The 15,877-nt window shown below is 37.1% G+C and overlaps 1 protein-coding gene across 6 annotated transcripts in view; it reads left to right on the forward strand.

The window, feature by feature from the left end:
* The window catches only part of MAPKAP1 (MAPK associated protein 1), a 172,460-nt gene that overhangs the window by 80,609 nt on the left and 75,974 nt on the right, over positions 1-15,877 (forward strand). For all 6 annotated transcript variants that reach the window (XM_050927008.1, XM_050927010.1, XM_050927009.1 and 3 more), the window contains 2 exons: positions 970-1,142; positions 6,990-7,166. In XM_050927008.1, coding sequence (XP_050782965.1) covers positions 970-1,142; positions 6,990-7,166 — 350 coding nt within the window. The remainder of the gene's footprint in view (positions 1-969; positions 1,143-6,989; positions 7,167-15,877) is intronic.

A 15,877-nucleotide genomic window follows, 5' to 3' on the forward strand; every position in this document is an offset into this window, starting at 1 on the left:
GACCTTCTCCAAACCCCTAATCATTTTAGTTGCCCTTTTCTGAACCTTTTCTAGTGCTAGAATATCTTTTTTGAGGTGAGGAGACCACATTTGTACACAGTATTCGAGATGTGGGCATACCATGGATTTATATAAGGGCAATAATATATTCTCAGTCTTATTCTCTATCCCCTTTTTAATGATTCCTAACATCCTGTTTGCTTTTTTGACCACCTCTGCGCACTGCTTGGACATCTTCAGAGAACTATCCACGATGACTCCAAGATCTTTTTCCTGACTCATAATAGCTAAATTAGACCCCATCATATTGTATGTGTAGTTGGTGTTATTTTTTCCAATGTGCATTACTTTACATTTATCCACATTAAATTTCATTTGCTATTTTGTTCTGTTTTATTATCTATCCCTTTTCTAAAGTTTCCTAACATTGTTCGCTTTTTTGATTGCCACTGCACATTGAGCAGATATTTTCAGAAAACGGTCCACAATGACTCCAAGATCTTTCTTGAGGGGTAATTTAGACCCCATTATTTTGTATGTATAGTGGAGATTGTTTTCCAGTGTGCATTACTTTGCATTTATCAACATTGAATAACATGAAAGCTCATGCTCCAGTACATCTGTTAGCCTATAAGGTGCCACAGGACTCTTTGCTGCTTTTACTTAGCTTAAGAGTCTTTGGTGAGGAACTTTGTCAAAGGCTTTCTGAAAGTCCAGACACACTATATCCCCTGGACCACCCTTGTCTATGTGTTTGTTGACCCTCTCAAGGAATTCTGGTAGATTGGTGAGGCATGATTTCCCTTTACAAAAGCCAACATATTGTGTTCATCTGTGTGTCTAATAATCCTATTCTTTAATACAGTTTCAACCAATTTGCATACACAAGAATCTAACCTACACAAGCTTTTGTTTTGTCTCTATTTTACTGTGTCACTTATGTATTTTAATTAAATGTTTTTTCAACAGGGTCATGTTGGTACAACTGCAACCAAAAAAATTGATGTCTACCTCCCATTGCACACAAGCCAAGACAAACTGCTGCCAATGACAGTTGTGACGATAGCAAATGCCAAGGTGCATGACCTGATTGGACTAATATGCTGGCAATACACGAGTGAAGGACGGGAACCCAAACTAAAGTACTGTTCTTTCTTTACTACTACTTGATCTCTGGTTTTCTCCTCTACAACCGTTTTTGCATAATGAAATGGATTTCTATGTCAATATTTTTATAAATAAGTCTTACAGGAACCACCTACACAGTTATCAATATTTCTTTGTGAGCAATACACACACATCTATATCTATTTCTCTTTCAATTAAACTGCTGGCTACTGGATAATGATAAACACATGAATCTAGGGATGTGCAAATGAATCATAATTTTAAAACACTCTGTGTAATATTAAGATAAATTGCACGGCTGTCAGCATCATTGATAGATGTTTCATTTTTATGTCTGACTTAGTTTTGAAACCACTTCTTAATGACCAAGGATCAAACAGAGGTGCATCCAATAAAATCTAGAAATGATCTGTAAACGTTCTGATTTTGAAAGTGGTGGCAAGAGCTGGTCAATATCTGAATCTCTTTCCCTTCTCCCTGCCTGACTCTGCCTATAGAGAGTAAGAGGATGGCATAACTCAAATGGGTGCTGAGTGTCTTGGAATGCTATTCCAGTGTTCTGCTTGAGATTGAGTACGCTGCCATATACAGGCTGCATCCGTAAGCACAAGAGATAAGAGTTAAGCTTGTGCATGTAATCTGAACTTTTGAATGTGTCACTTTACAAATGTAATGTTCTTTTAATGTAGTCCTTACTACTGAATAGACAAACTATACCAATGTGTGTGTGAATATATCACTTTTTCAGTGTTTATAAAGAATTGACAACTATGGAGTTAAATTCAGTTAAGATCTAAGGTATCCTCCCTGCCCCCATCCTTCTGTGTAAGTGTTTAAAGACACCACTAAAATGAAGATGAATATATTGGCAAAAATGCAAAAGTAGTCATAAAAATTCAATTTTATTTGAAACTGTGAATAATGCTTTATTCTTTAATTGAGAAACCACTATATCATGCATTAGACCCTTATACTTCCTACCAGAACTTGGCCTGAGTCACCTGTGCAATACAAGATCAGCAAATAGAAATTGTTTACAGCTTCACTCCATCAATAAATTTTTCAGTATTTGCTATAATCCTTGCATATCCCTTTGCTTGGGGTGGGAGACATGAAGGGAAGGGGAGGCTGCCCCTAAATTTGTTAGGCTGAAAAATAGATTGTGAGCTGTCTTAGAATATTTCCTCTTTTTTTTTCTTTTTCTTTTTTTGGGTAAAGCAATGTTTTAATGGTAGGACATACAAGTTCTGTGAAATAGATACTTCATATCTTTTAATCTGGACATCTTTCATTTTAAAATGATACTGTAAAGTCTGGAAAAATACTTGCCCAGTATTTGCTGCATAACAAAGGATGAATAACAACATAATATATCAGAACCACCTCTGGTACAAAAGTAGTATAGCAGAGTATAGTAGATGTTTTTATTTGTTAGTGAGTCAAACTTCTGAGTCTGTACCTTGGTCATGGCATATTTCTTGGAAATTTTGCCCTTGTTACCATTTTTCAGGAATGGATTTGTATTCATGAGTCGTCTGTATTTGTTCAGCGATAGGTTGAGAACTCTTTGGGCTTTCTGGTGGCTGAGGGGATGAGAGAGAGAGAGAGGTTACTTGGATTTACATTCAGATGCTTTAATTTTGGATCCCTGATTATTAGCTGTCTTCTTTATTGTATAGATAGAGCAGCATAAGGAGGTGGACCTTCTCTCAGATTGAGCTTCATGGCAATTGTTGATTTGGCTCTGTTGTTCCTCCCAGCTCTTTTGAATGAACAGATGTGATATTCAGGTCTTTGATGTATTAAATGTTTCAGTGTTCTGACACTGGTGAAGAAATGTAGAAATAATGGCAGACACTGCCATTTCACTTGCCAGTGTTAATCACCATTTTCTGTTTGTTAAAATATTTGTTGAACAAGAATGTGATTGTTGTGTATCATTACTATATTTTAAATATGTGAGATGCAACCAGTATCAAAGTCTCAACATGTGTACTTTTTAAGAACACGTTACACGTCATATTGACCAGTGTCAACAAGTAAAAAGTATCCCATAAAATAAAATACCAGTGTCATCAGAAAAAGGCTTGTGTCGTGGAAGTCAACAGACTTTTACTCTCATGGACCAATGGGAGGAGGTGAATGTCAGTGTCTGTCTTGGGGGTGTAACTGCTGACTAGGAATGAGCTTGGCTAGGAATGCTGTCAAATACCCCCAGATCCCACTACAGGGAGAGGAGTTAGTGGGAAAGCTGGGGGTATTGGAACCCTCTCCCCATGTAGCAGATAAGAACCTGGACTTGGGGGTTCAGGGAAAGGGCAAAGTCTCAAAATTTCAATATGATTTGTAAGTATTTTTCTTTGTTCTCATGTTTCTTTGATTCATTTTGTCAGAGCAGCTCAATGCCTGTCAATTGGCAAGGGTCAGTTTAACTCTGTTACTTTATAGATTTCGTCTCTAAGTAAGAGAATGCATATAACTAAGGTTTTGTAGATGATATTATTTATTTATTTATTTTATTTTATTATCACTGATATTATCGTAGCACTTATGAGCTCTAGTCATGGACCAAGACCCCATTGTGCACAGAACAAAACAAAACAAACAAAACAGACAAAATGACAGTTTCTGCCCCTGTGAGTTTATAATCTAAAACAAGAGGCAGCCAGTAGTTACAGACGGACCAGTGAGGAAACAATGAAACCATATTTTTCAGCATGGATATTCTCCCTTTCATTTTGTTTGCTGTGGAGCTAGTCATTTTACAGATAAGGGAAGAGAGTGAGGATCAATTTGAGGAAAGCATTAAAAGTTGTGCAGGTTATACCAACTTGTAATCTGGTATAAAAATACAGAAAATAGGCATACCTGCTAATCAAACTAGAGTAGAACAATGAGGAGCTATTCATTGTGAAAGTTCAGCCCCCCACCTTCAGGAGAGCAATATCTTGTTGTCAATTTCTTTATCCTAAAATGTTGATCTAATAATCCACAATAAGTGAGCTATAGTTGACAGATTTGAGGATGTTCTGTATCCAGTTTGGCCTGCCATTTGGTAGTTTTGTCTCTGTTCAGTGTCTCTTGATATGAGAAAGCCTTGACATTGTTAGCAACCCTGTCCCTGGCCTCTTATATATGAACTTCAGAATCATAACCCACTGGACCGTTCTGTTGCTAACCATTGATGGATGTGCTCTGCTGATTCTGCCTTCAAAAAGCATGTGGAAATAAAAACAGGTACAAAACATTTCAGAACCACAGATGTATTTATTTTAAATTTTTAAAAACCTATAATTTTGGTACTCACTGCAGTTAAATTCTTCATTCTGTCTACAATAAATTCAGATTTTCAGGACCTTCAACATTTTCAGATACATTTAGCTGAAATTTGGGATTTAATCTTATCCCAGTGTACATGAATTTACATGCTGGATTACAAATGTGTAAAATTTGCACCAACTAGACTTGTTTTTTCTGTAGGTTACACACAGTAGTGTACTTACTAAATATAATAAACAGCTTCACTAGTAATTTTTAGAACCTAATCTATTTTATGCTAATATCTTGTGTTAATACCAGCTCATGAGGAACACACACATTAGCTCTGAAGCAATAGCAAGTGGATATACACGTGTTACAGTAGACTAAATTTTTCTGCAACTTAATATGTATATGATAAAATATTTGCTCCAAAGTGATCTCCAGCTCTATACTGTAATTTGTCATTTATATTTTGCTTATCCTTTTTCGTTGACAATAAGAGATTTCCTTTTTTAAAACAAATGCAAATGTGTACAACTAATGAAATTCTGACTTAGCTTATAAAAATAAGATGATTTCAGAGTTGTGTCTGAACCTATATTATTCCTCAAAAATCTTTGTTTGCTATTTGGGGCATCTGAAGCATGATCAGTTTATGGCACGTGACAGACGTCATGTACTTGCAGTAGAGGAGGACACGTATGGATTGAGGACAGCATTTCCGCGTTGATAATTGGTTTTGGCACATTGGGATCTCTCTCAGACCATACTGAGTGTGGTGTTCTGATGCATGCTTGTATCTCCCCCTAGCTTTAATGGGACTTATGCACATGTGGCAAGTACAAAACAGACATTTTAATGTTGTGCCAAACAAATAGTTCCTGCCTCAGAAGGGCTAGCAGTCTAAGGGCAGAGACAGGAATGGCTCAGAACAGTATAGTACAAAGATGAGTGCCAGGTGGGCCTTCACACTGATATGTGTCATGGAGTGAGGGATGGGGAGGGGCTGATTTTTTTATTAGCTTTATTTTTAAATACAGTGAGTGTGCAGAACTACACTGTAGCGTGTTAATAGAAATACAAACTGAAGTGCATCTTTTCTGTCTAAATTGATAGTCCTGTAAATTTCTAGATTCTGTTGCCAGTCCTACCCTTGATCAGTTTTTCTAAAGTTTGCTGCTGTGTTCTTGAAGTTTAAAATTAGTTCTACAACGATGTGTCAATTCTTCATAACAATTGAGAAGCTCATAAAAATTTCTTTTACAACATTACAGAATTTACAAAATTTATAGTGACAAACATTGCTGATTACTTTCTTGTTAGCCATCCATTTAGCAAATCTACAGTTTACATTAATATTAATGTGTCATTATTACCTATTTTATATAATAAATATCTTAGACATGACAGTATGCGTATAGATCACCTGGAGTAAGCGCTCTCAAGAAGCACAGTTGCAACCAAAGGTTTGTGAATTAATTGAGAAAATTGCAAATCAAGTAGTCAGTGAAATAATTCATTGTCACATCCAATCAATAAACTTTGTAAATCAACTCATTTAATTCAAAAAATGATCTATATAGATCAAGCGACCAATTAAACAATTAGCATACACTTTGCAATTAATTAATTTAAGCATCAATCATGCAATTAAAACTCCAAATTTAAACGGCAGATTTTAGAAACATACCCCTATCTGAACACTGAGGCTGTACTTCATGCCTCTAGAACAGGACTGGATACTGGCAGACTTACATTAAAAAAAATAAAAATCAGAGCTGAACAATAGAAGTGTTATTTAGTGTTTACACTTTAATATTATAAATGTGATGATAATGAGCCAACATTATGATATTTTGTGTATATAAAGCTAGAGCTCTGTGATTCTAGCGTGTGTAAAGAAACTGGTTTAGCGCTGTCTTCCCGCCTCCCCACGCCCTCCCCCCAGCATGTGCCTGAGAAACTTGTGTATATTTATTTCAGGTATTAATGCATAATAATGTTAACTGCGTTGATTGATTGGGCTGTATAGGACTTAAAAGGTGTTTTTGTGTAGTTTGCTTTCCACCATAATAATAGTTTACATTGAACACAAATCCTTGACTTATGTAACTATTTCCTTGACATATTTTTGTTGCACTGTTTACATGTGTGTCCATACTGCACCATTTGAGTGTATTTTTATAGGCAAGAGCTTTTTTCACAGTTACTAGATCTAAAACAGAAGAACATAGACATTGCTCATTCAGATTTCATTCTAAAAATGTAACTGTCACCAAATATACAGATTCAGGAATATTTTAATTGCTGTTCTGTCTATCATTATTTTGCATACAAATGAGTTAATGTGAGGCTGTTCTGCCTTATTTGAATGTTTTCTTATTACTGCTATATCACATGATTATGCTAACTAAAGGGTTTAAGGCTTGATGCTGTGTATAAATATTGCAAATCAGTGATATTTAAAGTGTTTTGATTTCTATACCATAGAAGCTTGCTGGCTTATTCTAAACAGCATTCAGCAATTCACACTGGACCATAGAATTTAGTTGGCTATGTAGCTTCCCCTCTGAAATAAACTTGCTCTTTGTTTGTTTCAGTGACAATGTCAATGCCTACTGTCTCCATATTGCTGAGGACGATGGTGAGGTTGACACCGACTTTCCACCTTTGGATTCCAACGAACCCATTCATAAATTTGGCTTCAGCACTCTGGCGTTGGTTGAAAAGTACTCTTCTCCAGGGCTGGCAGCTAAACAGTCACTCTTTGTTCGAATGTGAGTATTGACACCAGCTTTCTAAATTATCATAACATCTGAGCATAGAGTCTAGCAAACACATTTTTTCTTTTTTCTGCTCTGCTCTGCTCTTAAGCATTTGAATTTTGCAAAACTCAGGTTTCAGGTGTATTTGAGAGTCTTCATAAGTAGAATACACAATCCTGTACAGGTCATGCGAAAAGGAAATGCAGTTCAGGCCTTCAGTTTTACCTTTTCTCATAATGGCTAAAATCCAAAAGACAATAGCTGTCTAGTTCTAAAATTGCAGAGAAAAAGAAGCCACTCACTATGATTCACATACAAGGTGTTGGACTCTTTTGTGCCTCTGTTACTAATAAATATTTGGGGGATTTTCACATTTTTGAGTTTATAATATTCAGTTCAGTCTGTGCACACCCTCCTTTGTGAAAAATAATTTATTTTATAACTGAAAATGTAATAAGTTTTGAATTGTAAATTAAATAATACACTCTCATGCATACAGTAGTAGTTGTAAGAGAATCAAACTTCTGGAGGCACATCAACTTTGGCCTAGCACCTAAATGAGACAATTATTTCCAGCTCTGTTATACATGGAAAGAAATAATGTAACATTGTTCAGTACTGTGCATCGTAGCTACTGTATGTTTGGTGTAAAATGCAGGTCAGTCATTACAGCATCAATTATTATCATAAACCATGAATAAACTAGAAAAAAATTGATTTGCAAATGTTTGGGTCCTTCGAAAAGAAAGTGATAAAATATTTTTCCCTAATATTGGAAGTGCTTTATTCAGTAAAATATTGGCATTTGGCCCATATTCACAACCATAGAGGTGGTTCCAGTTACGTATTATCCCAAATGCAGATAAGATGTATTATATATTTATGATTACTTTTTGGCATAATCCCAACTATGTGCTCTCTGTCTTGCTGACAGGTATGAAGATCCCTACCCCAAAGAGCTTTCTCAGAAATCCCGTGCATTAACCTAATATTCACTCCTCCAGTGGAGCCAAAGTCACTCATTCTGCCCATACTGTTTCATTAGGCTGCAGGCAGCTGTGATGTCCATTGAGAGACAGCTCATTTTGCCCTCCCTGGTACTTTGCTTTGGTGGGAGAGGTGGGCTCCCCTGGGCTCATAGTCCAACCTTGTTTGTTAACTGTATCCAATTACTACAGCAGAGTAGTATGTTAGCCATATCATTGAGAAGCTGTAGTGATTCCACAGCTGCCTGTAAGGGAGACATCTAAGTGTTAATCATATTGTATAGTAGGATAGAACGGAGGAGAGCAGAGGATTTTCTTGGTTCCTTGTCCTCTTCCGAATGCCAAAGTGAATTTAATAAAATAAAAGCATTCTGAAAGGTAAATGTGGTCCCTAAAAGGCCAAGAGGAGGGACAAAATAATCCAGAGTAATTTGTAGTGCAATAGTACATAGAGATCCCACTCAGGACAAGTGCTTATCACACTGGGCACTGTACAAACGTATAGGAAGGAATGGTCCCTGGCTCACAGAGTTTGCCATCTAATACAAGGCAAGGCATGGCAAGTGAGGGTGCCAAACAGGGAGGAACCAGGGGAGGTAGAAAGAGGGTAACAGTAATAAGGTCACATGAATACACAGTCTAACCATGCATGCTTGATGGTTCTGAGTCACATAAGTATCATTGTTTTTTAAATTGTACTCTTGACCTAATCTTCAGTGGTTGGCTGATTTCTTGTAGGCATTGCAGCAGAGGTCTGGGAGGGATTTGAAAGAGAGAAGGTTTATAGCCTTACTGACTGGTTCAGGGCAGTAGCCATGGAAAGAATGAAAGAGGTCTTTTAGGAAAGAAGGCAAGTTTATTCTTCTAAAGTGATAGGGAGATTCTCCACTCCAGAGCTGTGGGCCAGGTCTCTCACCTGTGAGGCAGAGGCTCCAACTTTCACATAAAATATCCAGTGTGTCGCAGCCTTCCACTCACTGGAGGCTAAGAGTTCTGCTAAGTCCACAAGAAAGAGAATTCCTTTGCTTGGCTCATTTGTGTGACTTGGAGCTGTGCAAAACAAGAAATAGGCCAAAACAAAAATGGACCTTGTAATAAGATGTGAAAGATTACTTCATTTCCTCTTTGTTTCAATTTCCACACACTCGCATACAGCGCTGGAGTACATTTGAAAGGATATGTCATCTTAAATATTTGATTTGATTTTCTGACAAAGCATCCTTTAAATAGCATGTCCTGAATTTTTTTTTTTCCTTCAGAACATAGTTTAAAAATTTCAGACCTTTTTTTGGCTCCATTGCTGATGTTGAGAAGGGTCTTTTCAGGAGGCTCAAGAGCAACAATACAGAATATGTTTTAAATATTCCTCCCTTCCTCTCTGTGGGTGCACATGCATGCTACCTCTTCGATTTCCGCTCTGCTGCTACTGATTAAACACTGTCTTGCAAGTTGTGGGGAGGGTATATTTGTTAGCTCCTGTCAATGTGATTGTATGGAAGTCGTATCACTGTACCTCCCTACAGGAAGTGCAACTGGCTAATCAACAGAACAGTGATATTAACTGTACATAGTGTAGTCAAATGCCTAAAGGAATAAAATGAAAAACGTTAACAAATTATTTTGCTCTAATGTTGGGGGAGGTGGGGTCACTTGTTACAAAAGTAGGAACAAACTTTTCAGCTTCAGATGTGACTTTTGAAGTTGATAGTGTTCCTTTGAACAAATAAAGTTTTAAGTGAACTTTCAAAAATCTCAGCTGTTAAATGTGCTCTGCTTTGAAGTACTGTAGTATTCCAGCACCTGAAGTGTGAGGGTACAGTGAAAGAAAAGCCAGAGCTGGTGTGGGTGTAAATTAGTGGACTGCTCATTTACTTGAGTCTTAGAGAAGCAACTGTTATTTCTTTTCATTCTGTAGTAATTGCAACCATTTTCATTGTCCAGATTGTCATTGTCCATAGAAATGGAACATATACAGTCTGCATAATTTAGAATTTTTAAATCTCACTTAGTAACCATTGCCAAAAAGGAAATTATCTGGAGAGAACAACAGTTCTGTCTGTTTAAAATGACAGAAATAAGAAATAAAAGATGGAAGTCACTCATTGCCTGCTTTAAGATTTAAAAGGTCAGATAAATCAAATATGTGCCTTTGCACTCTACAATATCTGTCTCTTGAAATGGAGCCAGAATAAGCTTTGTACCAGCAGAAATATATAGTAAGCACAGGTTTTAAAATCTAAAATTCATTAAATTTGCTGATGTCTTTAAAGTTCAATAAAAAACTAGTCATGTTTAAACCACATCAGATTTGTAACTGCTCATTTAATAAGAATGTTGCCTGTACATAACCAATAATAATGGGCTGGATCATCCCGCAGTAAAACCCACAGAAGAGTGCTAAGGGGGAGGTACTATTCCAGAGGAGCCCCTCGTGGAGTTCCTCCCCAGCATGGTAGAGTGATTTTAAATCAAGGCGATTTAAATCAATGGCTGAATAAATTAAACTTTAATTTAAATCACTTGTTTTTTTTAAGTAATTTCAATCATGTTGAGACTTTGTAAAACTAATTTGAAATTATATACTATTGCAACTTTAGATTAAAATTTCTAATTAAATTATTGTTTTTCAAATGCAACTACAGGCAAGGTATCTTATTTGAATTTTACAAAACTGCTACAGGCAAAAAACAAAACACTGACAATTAAAATCCTGATCTGCTGCAAATACTTAAGCAGGAATGTAACTTTATTTCAATGGGACTACTCATGTACTTAAGTGTTTTCAGGATCAAGGACTAAAATTTAATTTTTATTAAAATGTATCTTAGTGGCAAAAAAGTCATCATCATTCCAAAACAAAATTGCGTTGGTGTTTAACAATGAAATGTTATCTAAGCTTTCAGCATATTAACAAAGTTATTGAGAAGTCTTTTAAACCCACAGGCCAAAATTTTCAAAAATAAACACCTAAAGGTAGGCTCCTAAATCCATATTTAGGCACCTGACGGTGAGTTTTTTAAAAGCATTTGTTATTTAAGGCCTCATAGTCCACTGGCTTAGAACTCCAATCTCTGAGGAAGGAGTATAGGCTAGTCAAATGGTTTCAAATGACTTGTGGAACTTCAGTGTATTGGAAGGTACTGGGGGGTTGGGGAGGCAGGGGTGCAAATATACACAGGCTATTCATTTATCAGCTCTGTTTGAGGTTTTTTTGTTCTCACAGTAGGGATGTTATTGAGAGCTCTGGGCTTGTCTCTTTCAGCACAGATGAGCATTTTAAATGTGAAACTTATTAGTAGACTAAATCTATATAGAATATCAGATTTTACTAACAATTTGGAAATTAAAGAAACACATACAAAAAAATCTGCTAGTAATTGAAGACTATAAAATGGGAAGAAAGTAAATAACTAGCAATGAGTAAATTTAAAAAAAATGTATATTTTTTGTATTTGTGATTTTTATTTTTTTGCCCACTTCCTGCTCCCTCATCTTTCTAATGGGGATGTAGTTGACACCCTTCCCCACCTGCAAAATGAATGTTGGGGCCTGCCCCAAGCTGCAGGGTCCCTAGATGCCTCTGTCTCCACAGTAACTCTGTGCCCCTTGCATCCCCACTCCTGCTAGTAGGCATGCCCTCTAACCATGGCTGCCCTACGGACCCCTCTTCAGGAAAATTCCTACGACTGAGCAGGCTCTGCAGGAAAGGTGGTAGGTTGGAGGACCATGAGCATCCTCCCCATCTTAACTCAGTATGAACTTGCTAACCCAGGCCACTTGCCTGCATAGCTTTTGAATCCCACAGAGTCCTGGGAGTAGGGGAAAGTGCTGTGCAGCAACTGACTTTTATCCCCATGCTGCCCCAGAAGGGAGAAGGGGTGAAGGTTAGTGCACAGATCTCGGGGACACAATCAGATCAATAATAAATACTGATAGATACTGCTTGCTCAGGGAAACTAGCCACAGTCAAATGTAATGTTTTTCCTAGGATATTAGGTAGACCAATTAAGCAAGGTGGACCAACTGCTCCAAATTTTATATGGTATAATGAAACCCATCAACTCAAAGCAGTAGCAGTTAGGGGATACTCTAATGCGTCCTAGCACTGGGTCTTCATTGAACCAGAAAACTCTAGAAATGTAGATATTGCCAGCTTCCTATGGATTGTTGTTATTTTTTGTTTGTTTTTGTTTTTAAACCTGCACTCTCTAGAAATCTGTACCCAGTATTTGGATTTGGGATCGACCTATAAATTAAAAAAAAATGCTTTTCTGACCATTACAAAAGGTTTTCAGTTCATTTATTTTACAGTAGAAGAGTTGTAAAGACTGGGAAAGTTATTGAATATATATGGCTGGCCAGTAAAGGGACCTTTTTATTAAATCAAAACCATCCATAGTTGTCCAATTCTTCCATGTTAGCAGAACCTGCCAGTTAACTGTTCGTTTTCCTGATGGTTTAGGAACTTGTTTTACACAGAAAGCTAACTTTAATAGAGACAGTGGCTTCTGGACTAACAGGAAATAAAACAAACAAAATCAGTAATTGCTATCAGTCTTTGCTAACAACTTTTCCAATAAGCAAATGTCTGTGTGTTGTTCAGTTGGACAAGGATTTGGGTTGATAAATTACCCTAGAGAAATCTAATTTAAGATGGAAAAGATGATCAAAATGTGATGACTATAGTTGAGAAATATTTCTGTAAACAAAAACTGCAAAGATTAAACTAAATCCCTTTAACTATCATAAAAATAGATTCTACATCATCTTTTCCTTTACTGTTGTTGTACTAATGCATATAATTGTATTCTTTTTTGTTTTCTCTCTCTTCTCACCTTAAAGTATTCTCAGTTGCTACTCTGTCAGTCTAGTGACTTGTAATGTTTATTAATACTGTATCACTGGTGAAAAAACTTGATGCTTCTGAGAAGCTTCATGATGAAACGTGGCATTTGATTTCAAGATCTTGCCCATGTTTTATGTTGAATACATTATCAGATGTTATGCAGTTCACTGAACTGACAGTTATGGACCCTCGCCTGGGACCCCATTTCAGCAGGACATATTTGAGCAGAAACAGTTTGCAGAACTTTATACACTTAAACTCCTTGCCAAGGCAAACTCTTAGCCACTTGAGTTTGCTATAAATACCCAGTGGCAATAGTTGGAAGTAGTCCATGGTGTGTTTTATGTTCTTAGCTGAATGTAAATGTCTTTGTGGTTATATAGAGTAATAAATAATTGAGTTTGATTAGGGAGAGGGACCTCATTATGCCCCCACCCGTGCCCAGCTGGTAGGGGAGGGTCGAAATGAAGCCATTAGCTGTCTCTCTTACTGGCATCTCAAAGAGCTCAAATACATCTGTGTCTTATTTTCTTTTCTGGCACAATCAGTTGAGCAAGCTAAGCAGGCATGACCGAATTTGGCAAGTTCCAAGGACTCTGGCAAAGTTACACAAGGAGAAGTGGCTTCTAACTGCCCATTAGTCTAGCGAGTTATGTTTTTGGAAAATGTCTGTTATGGAAAGGAGTACTTTGTCCAGTGTCAAACACTGCATTCTCAAACAATCAGCTTTGATGTCAATTTGAGTTTCAGGTTGAGTCAAACAAAACACTGCATTCATGTAAATGTGAACCTTGTTAGCTGATGAAGTAATACCTGAAAGACTTATTTCAAATGAGCCAAAGTTATTTAAAGTAATTCTGATACTACCCATTAGGATTTTCTTCTTCCTGAAAATTTTATGTCACAGCTTGACACACTGTGACTAATGGCATTGTTCGGTAGTTGGTGATTCTGCTGCCATTTGGCTCCTAGTTGAAATTTGGCATACAAGGCCTCTAGCCTGGAGCATGCTTTATTTTCCTGTTTTGTTCAAATTGCTTTGATCATTATCATCTCCCCCCCACCCCCCTCCCCAAGTTACACTAGCTATATACCTGAGAGATTCAGATTGGAAACAATCAAATCATATGACCTCTTCCTTGTGGTGCACTTATGAATGCAATTCAGAGGTTATGGAAGCTTCCCTACAATAGTCCTATCCTCTGTTTTCATACGTGTACGTATAACTTACAAAATGTATTTTATCACGTATATAAAATGCAAATATATATAGGTTAACTTAAAGTATGATCACAGTACAGCAATCAAACCCAAATGCACCCCAAAGTCTCGTGAGGCTTACTTTAGGCCCACAAAAGCAAGCCATTTCAGAGGCAGAGCTAAAAATGTGGGCTGACACAGTCATCATGATTCACAGTATTGTGCACTTTAATCTAAAAAATTACCCATCTTAAATTAAGGACAGTACATCAACTGGGATTTTTAGCATACTTTGATTTCACACTGTTCAGATGGAAAACACTTAGTCATCATCAGTCGTTTTCAACTATGTCAGTGATTTTCTGCAGAAAACTTGTAAGTTCTATAGATTCCACCTCAGAACAGAACAGAACAAAAGTTGTTTCCACATGAGTGAGAAACACAGACAGTGCTTGGAAAAGTTTGTGCTTAACGTTGATGACAGAAGTCTTTCCTCCTTTTTTTTTTTAAACTGTTAATTTAGTTACCTAATCTGAACCCAAGACTAAGGTACTATATTAATCCCCCACTTCTCCCCCCCAAAATCAACATTCCAAGCTTTGAAGCTTTTGCCTTTTCTCTTGTTTTCATTTTCCTCTCCTGAACCTTGCCACCTTGGCTTCAGCGCTAAGGCTGTAAAGGAAGATGGAAAGCCAAGTTACCTCAGAATGATCACTATCATTAACATTCACGGGTGGTTCACTTATCATTCCTGACTGCACAGACATGGCAGTCGTTATGAAACGTCCACAGGTGTAGCACGATGATACATATTACATTGTGCCACAATGGATTTATGTATTCTGTAACAAAAGAAAAGTGTAATGAAAAAATACAGAAGGTAATCCTTTATTCCTTCACTGCACAATTTATCAGTAATGCCTGTGGATGATAAGTGCCAGGGATTTCCTTTGCTTGATTTAACCTTGTCACCCAGGTGTGTGTTCATAAAATGACAGAAAAATACAGGCTAAGGAATTTCTTTGACTCTGTTTTTTCTAAAGGTACTTTTAATTGATAGAATAGTGTCTTTGTCGGTCTGATGTTTTCTAGCAGCTAAAGATAAATGCATTGGTTTAAAATAATGGTATCACACAACAGTGGGGTAGGTTAAAATGTATGTAATTTGAAAACCTACTTAAATGTATGCTGGATAAGGTATAGCTTGTCATGAGGACACTTGATATATGGTATCAATATAGGAAATGACTGAGAACCTGGCAGGTAACCCTTGAAATGCATTTCCCACCACAGTAGCACCTCACTACTGTGCACTAATGAAAGGGAAAGTCAATATGGATTGGCAAAGTTTGCAGGCTGCTGAGTGCTGGCGATAGGGATGAGCCCTGGCACCACCAGCCAAGTGTAAGTGATAGCACTGTTCCACAGCATTACAGAGTGCCAGGAGAAAGGGCAGCAGATCTCATGCTTCTCTTTCCCTTTGGTGCATGGGGAACATGGCGTAACACACTGGCCTTGCCCCGAGATGACAGCAGAATTTTATTGTACTTTCAGTGCAGATTAGTGGTTTTACTGTGTACTACCATGTGGTACTGAGATTCTGCTGTGTATTGTCAGAGAAGAACAATGTTCTTCTTTCATTTAACTAAAACAAAGCAAGAAAATACTAGTAAGTCTGAACTCTGACTGGC

The sequence above is a fragment of the Gopherus flavomarginatus genome, chromosome 17 (genome assembly GCF_025201925.1).
Source record: "Gopherus flavomarginatus isolate rGopFla2 chromosome 17, rGopFla2.mat.asm, whole genome shotgun sequence".
Taxonomy (NCBI): domain Eukaryota; kingdom Metazoa; phylum Chordata; order Testudines; family Testudinidae; genus Gopherus; species Gopherus flavomarginatus.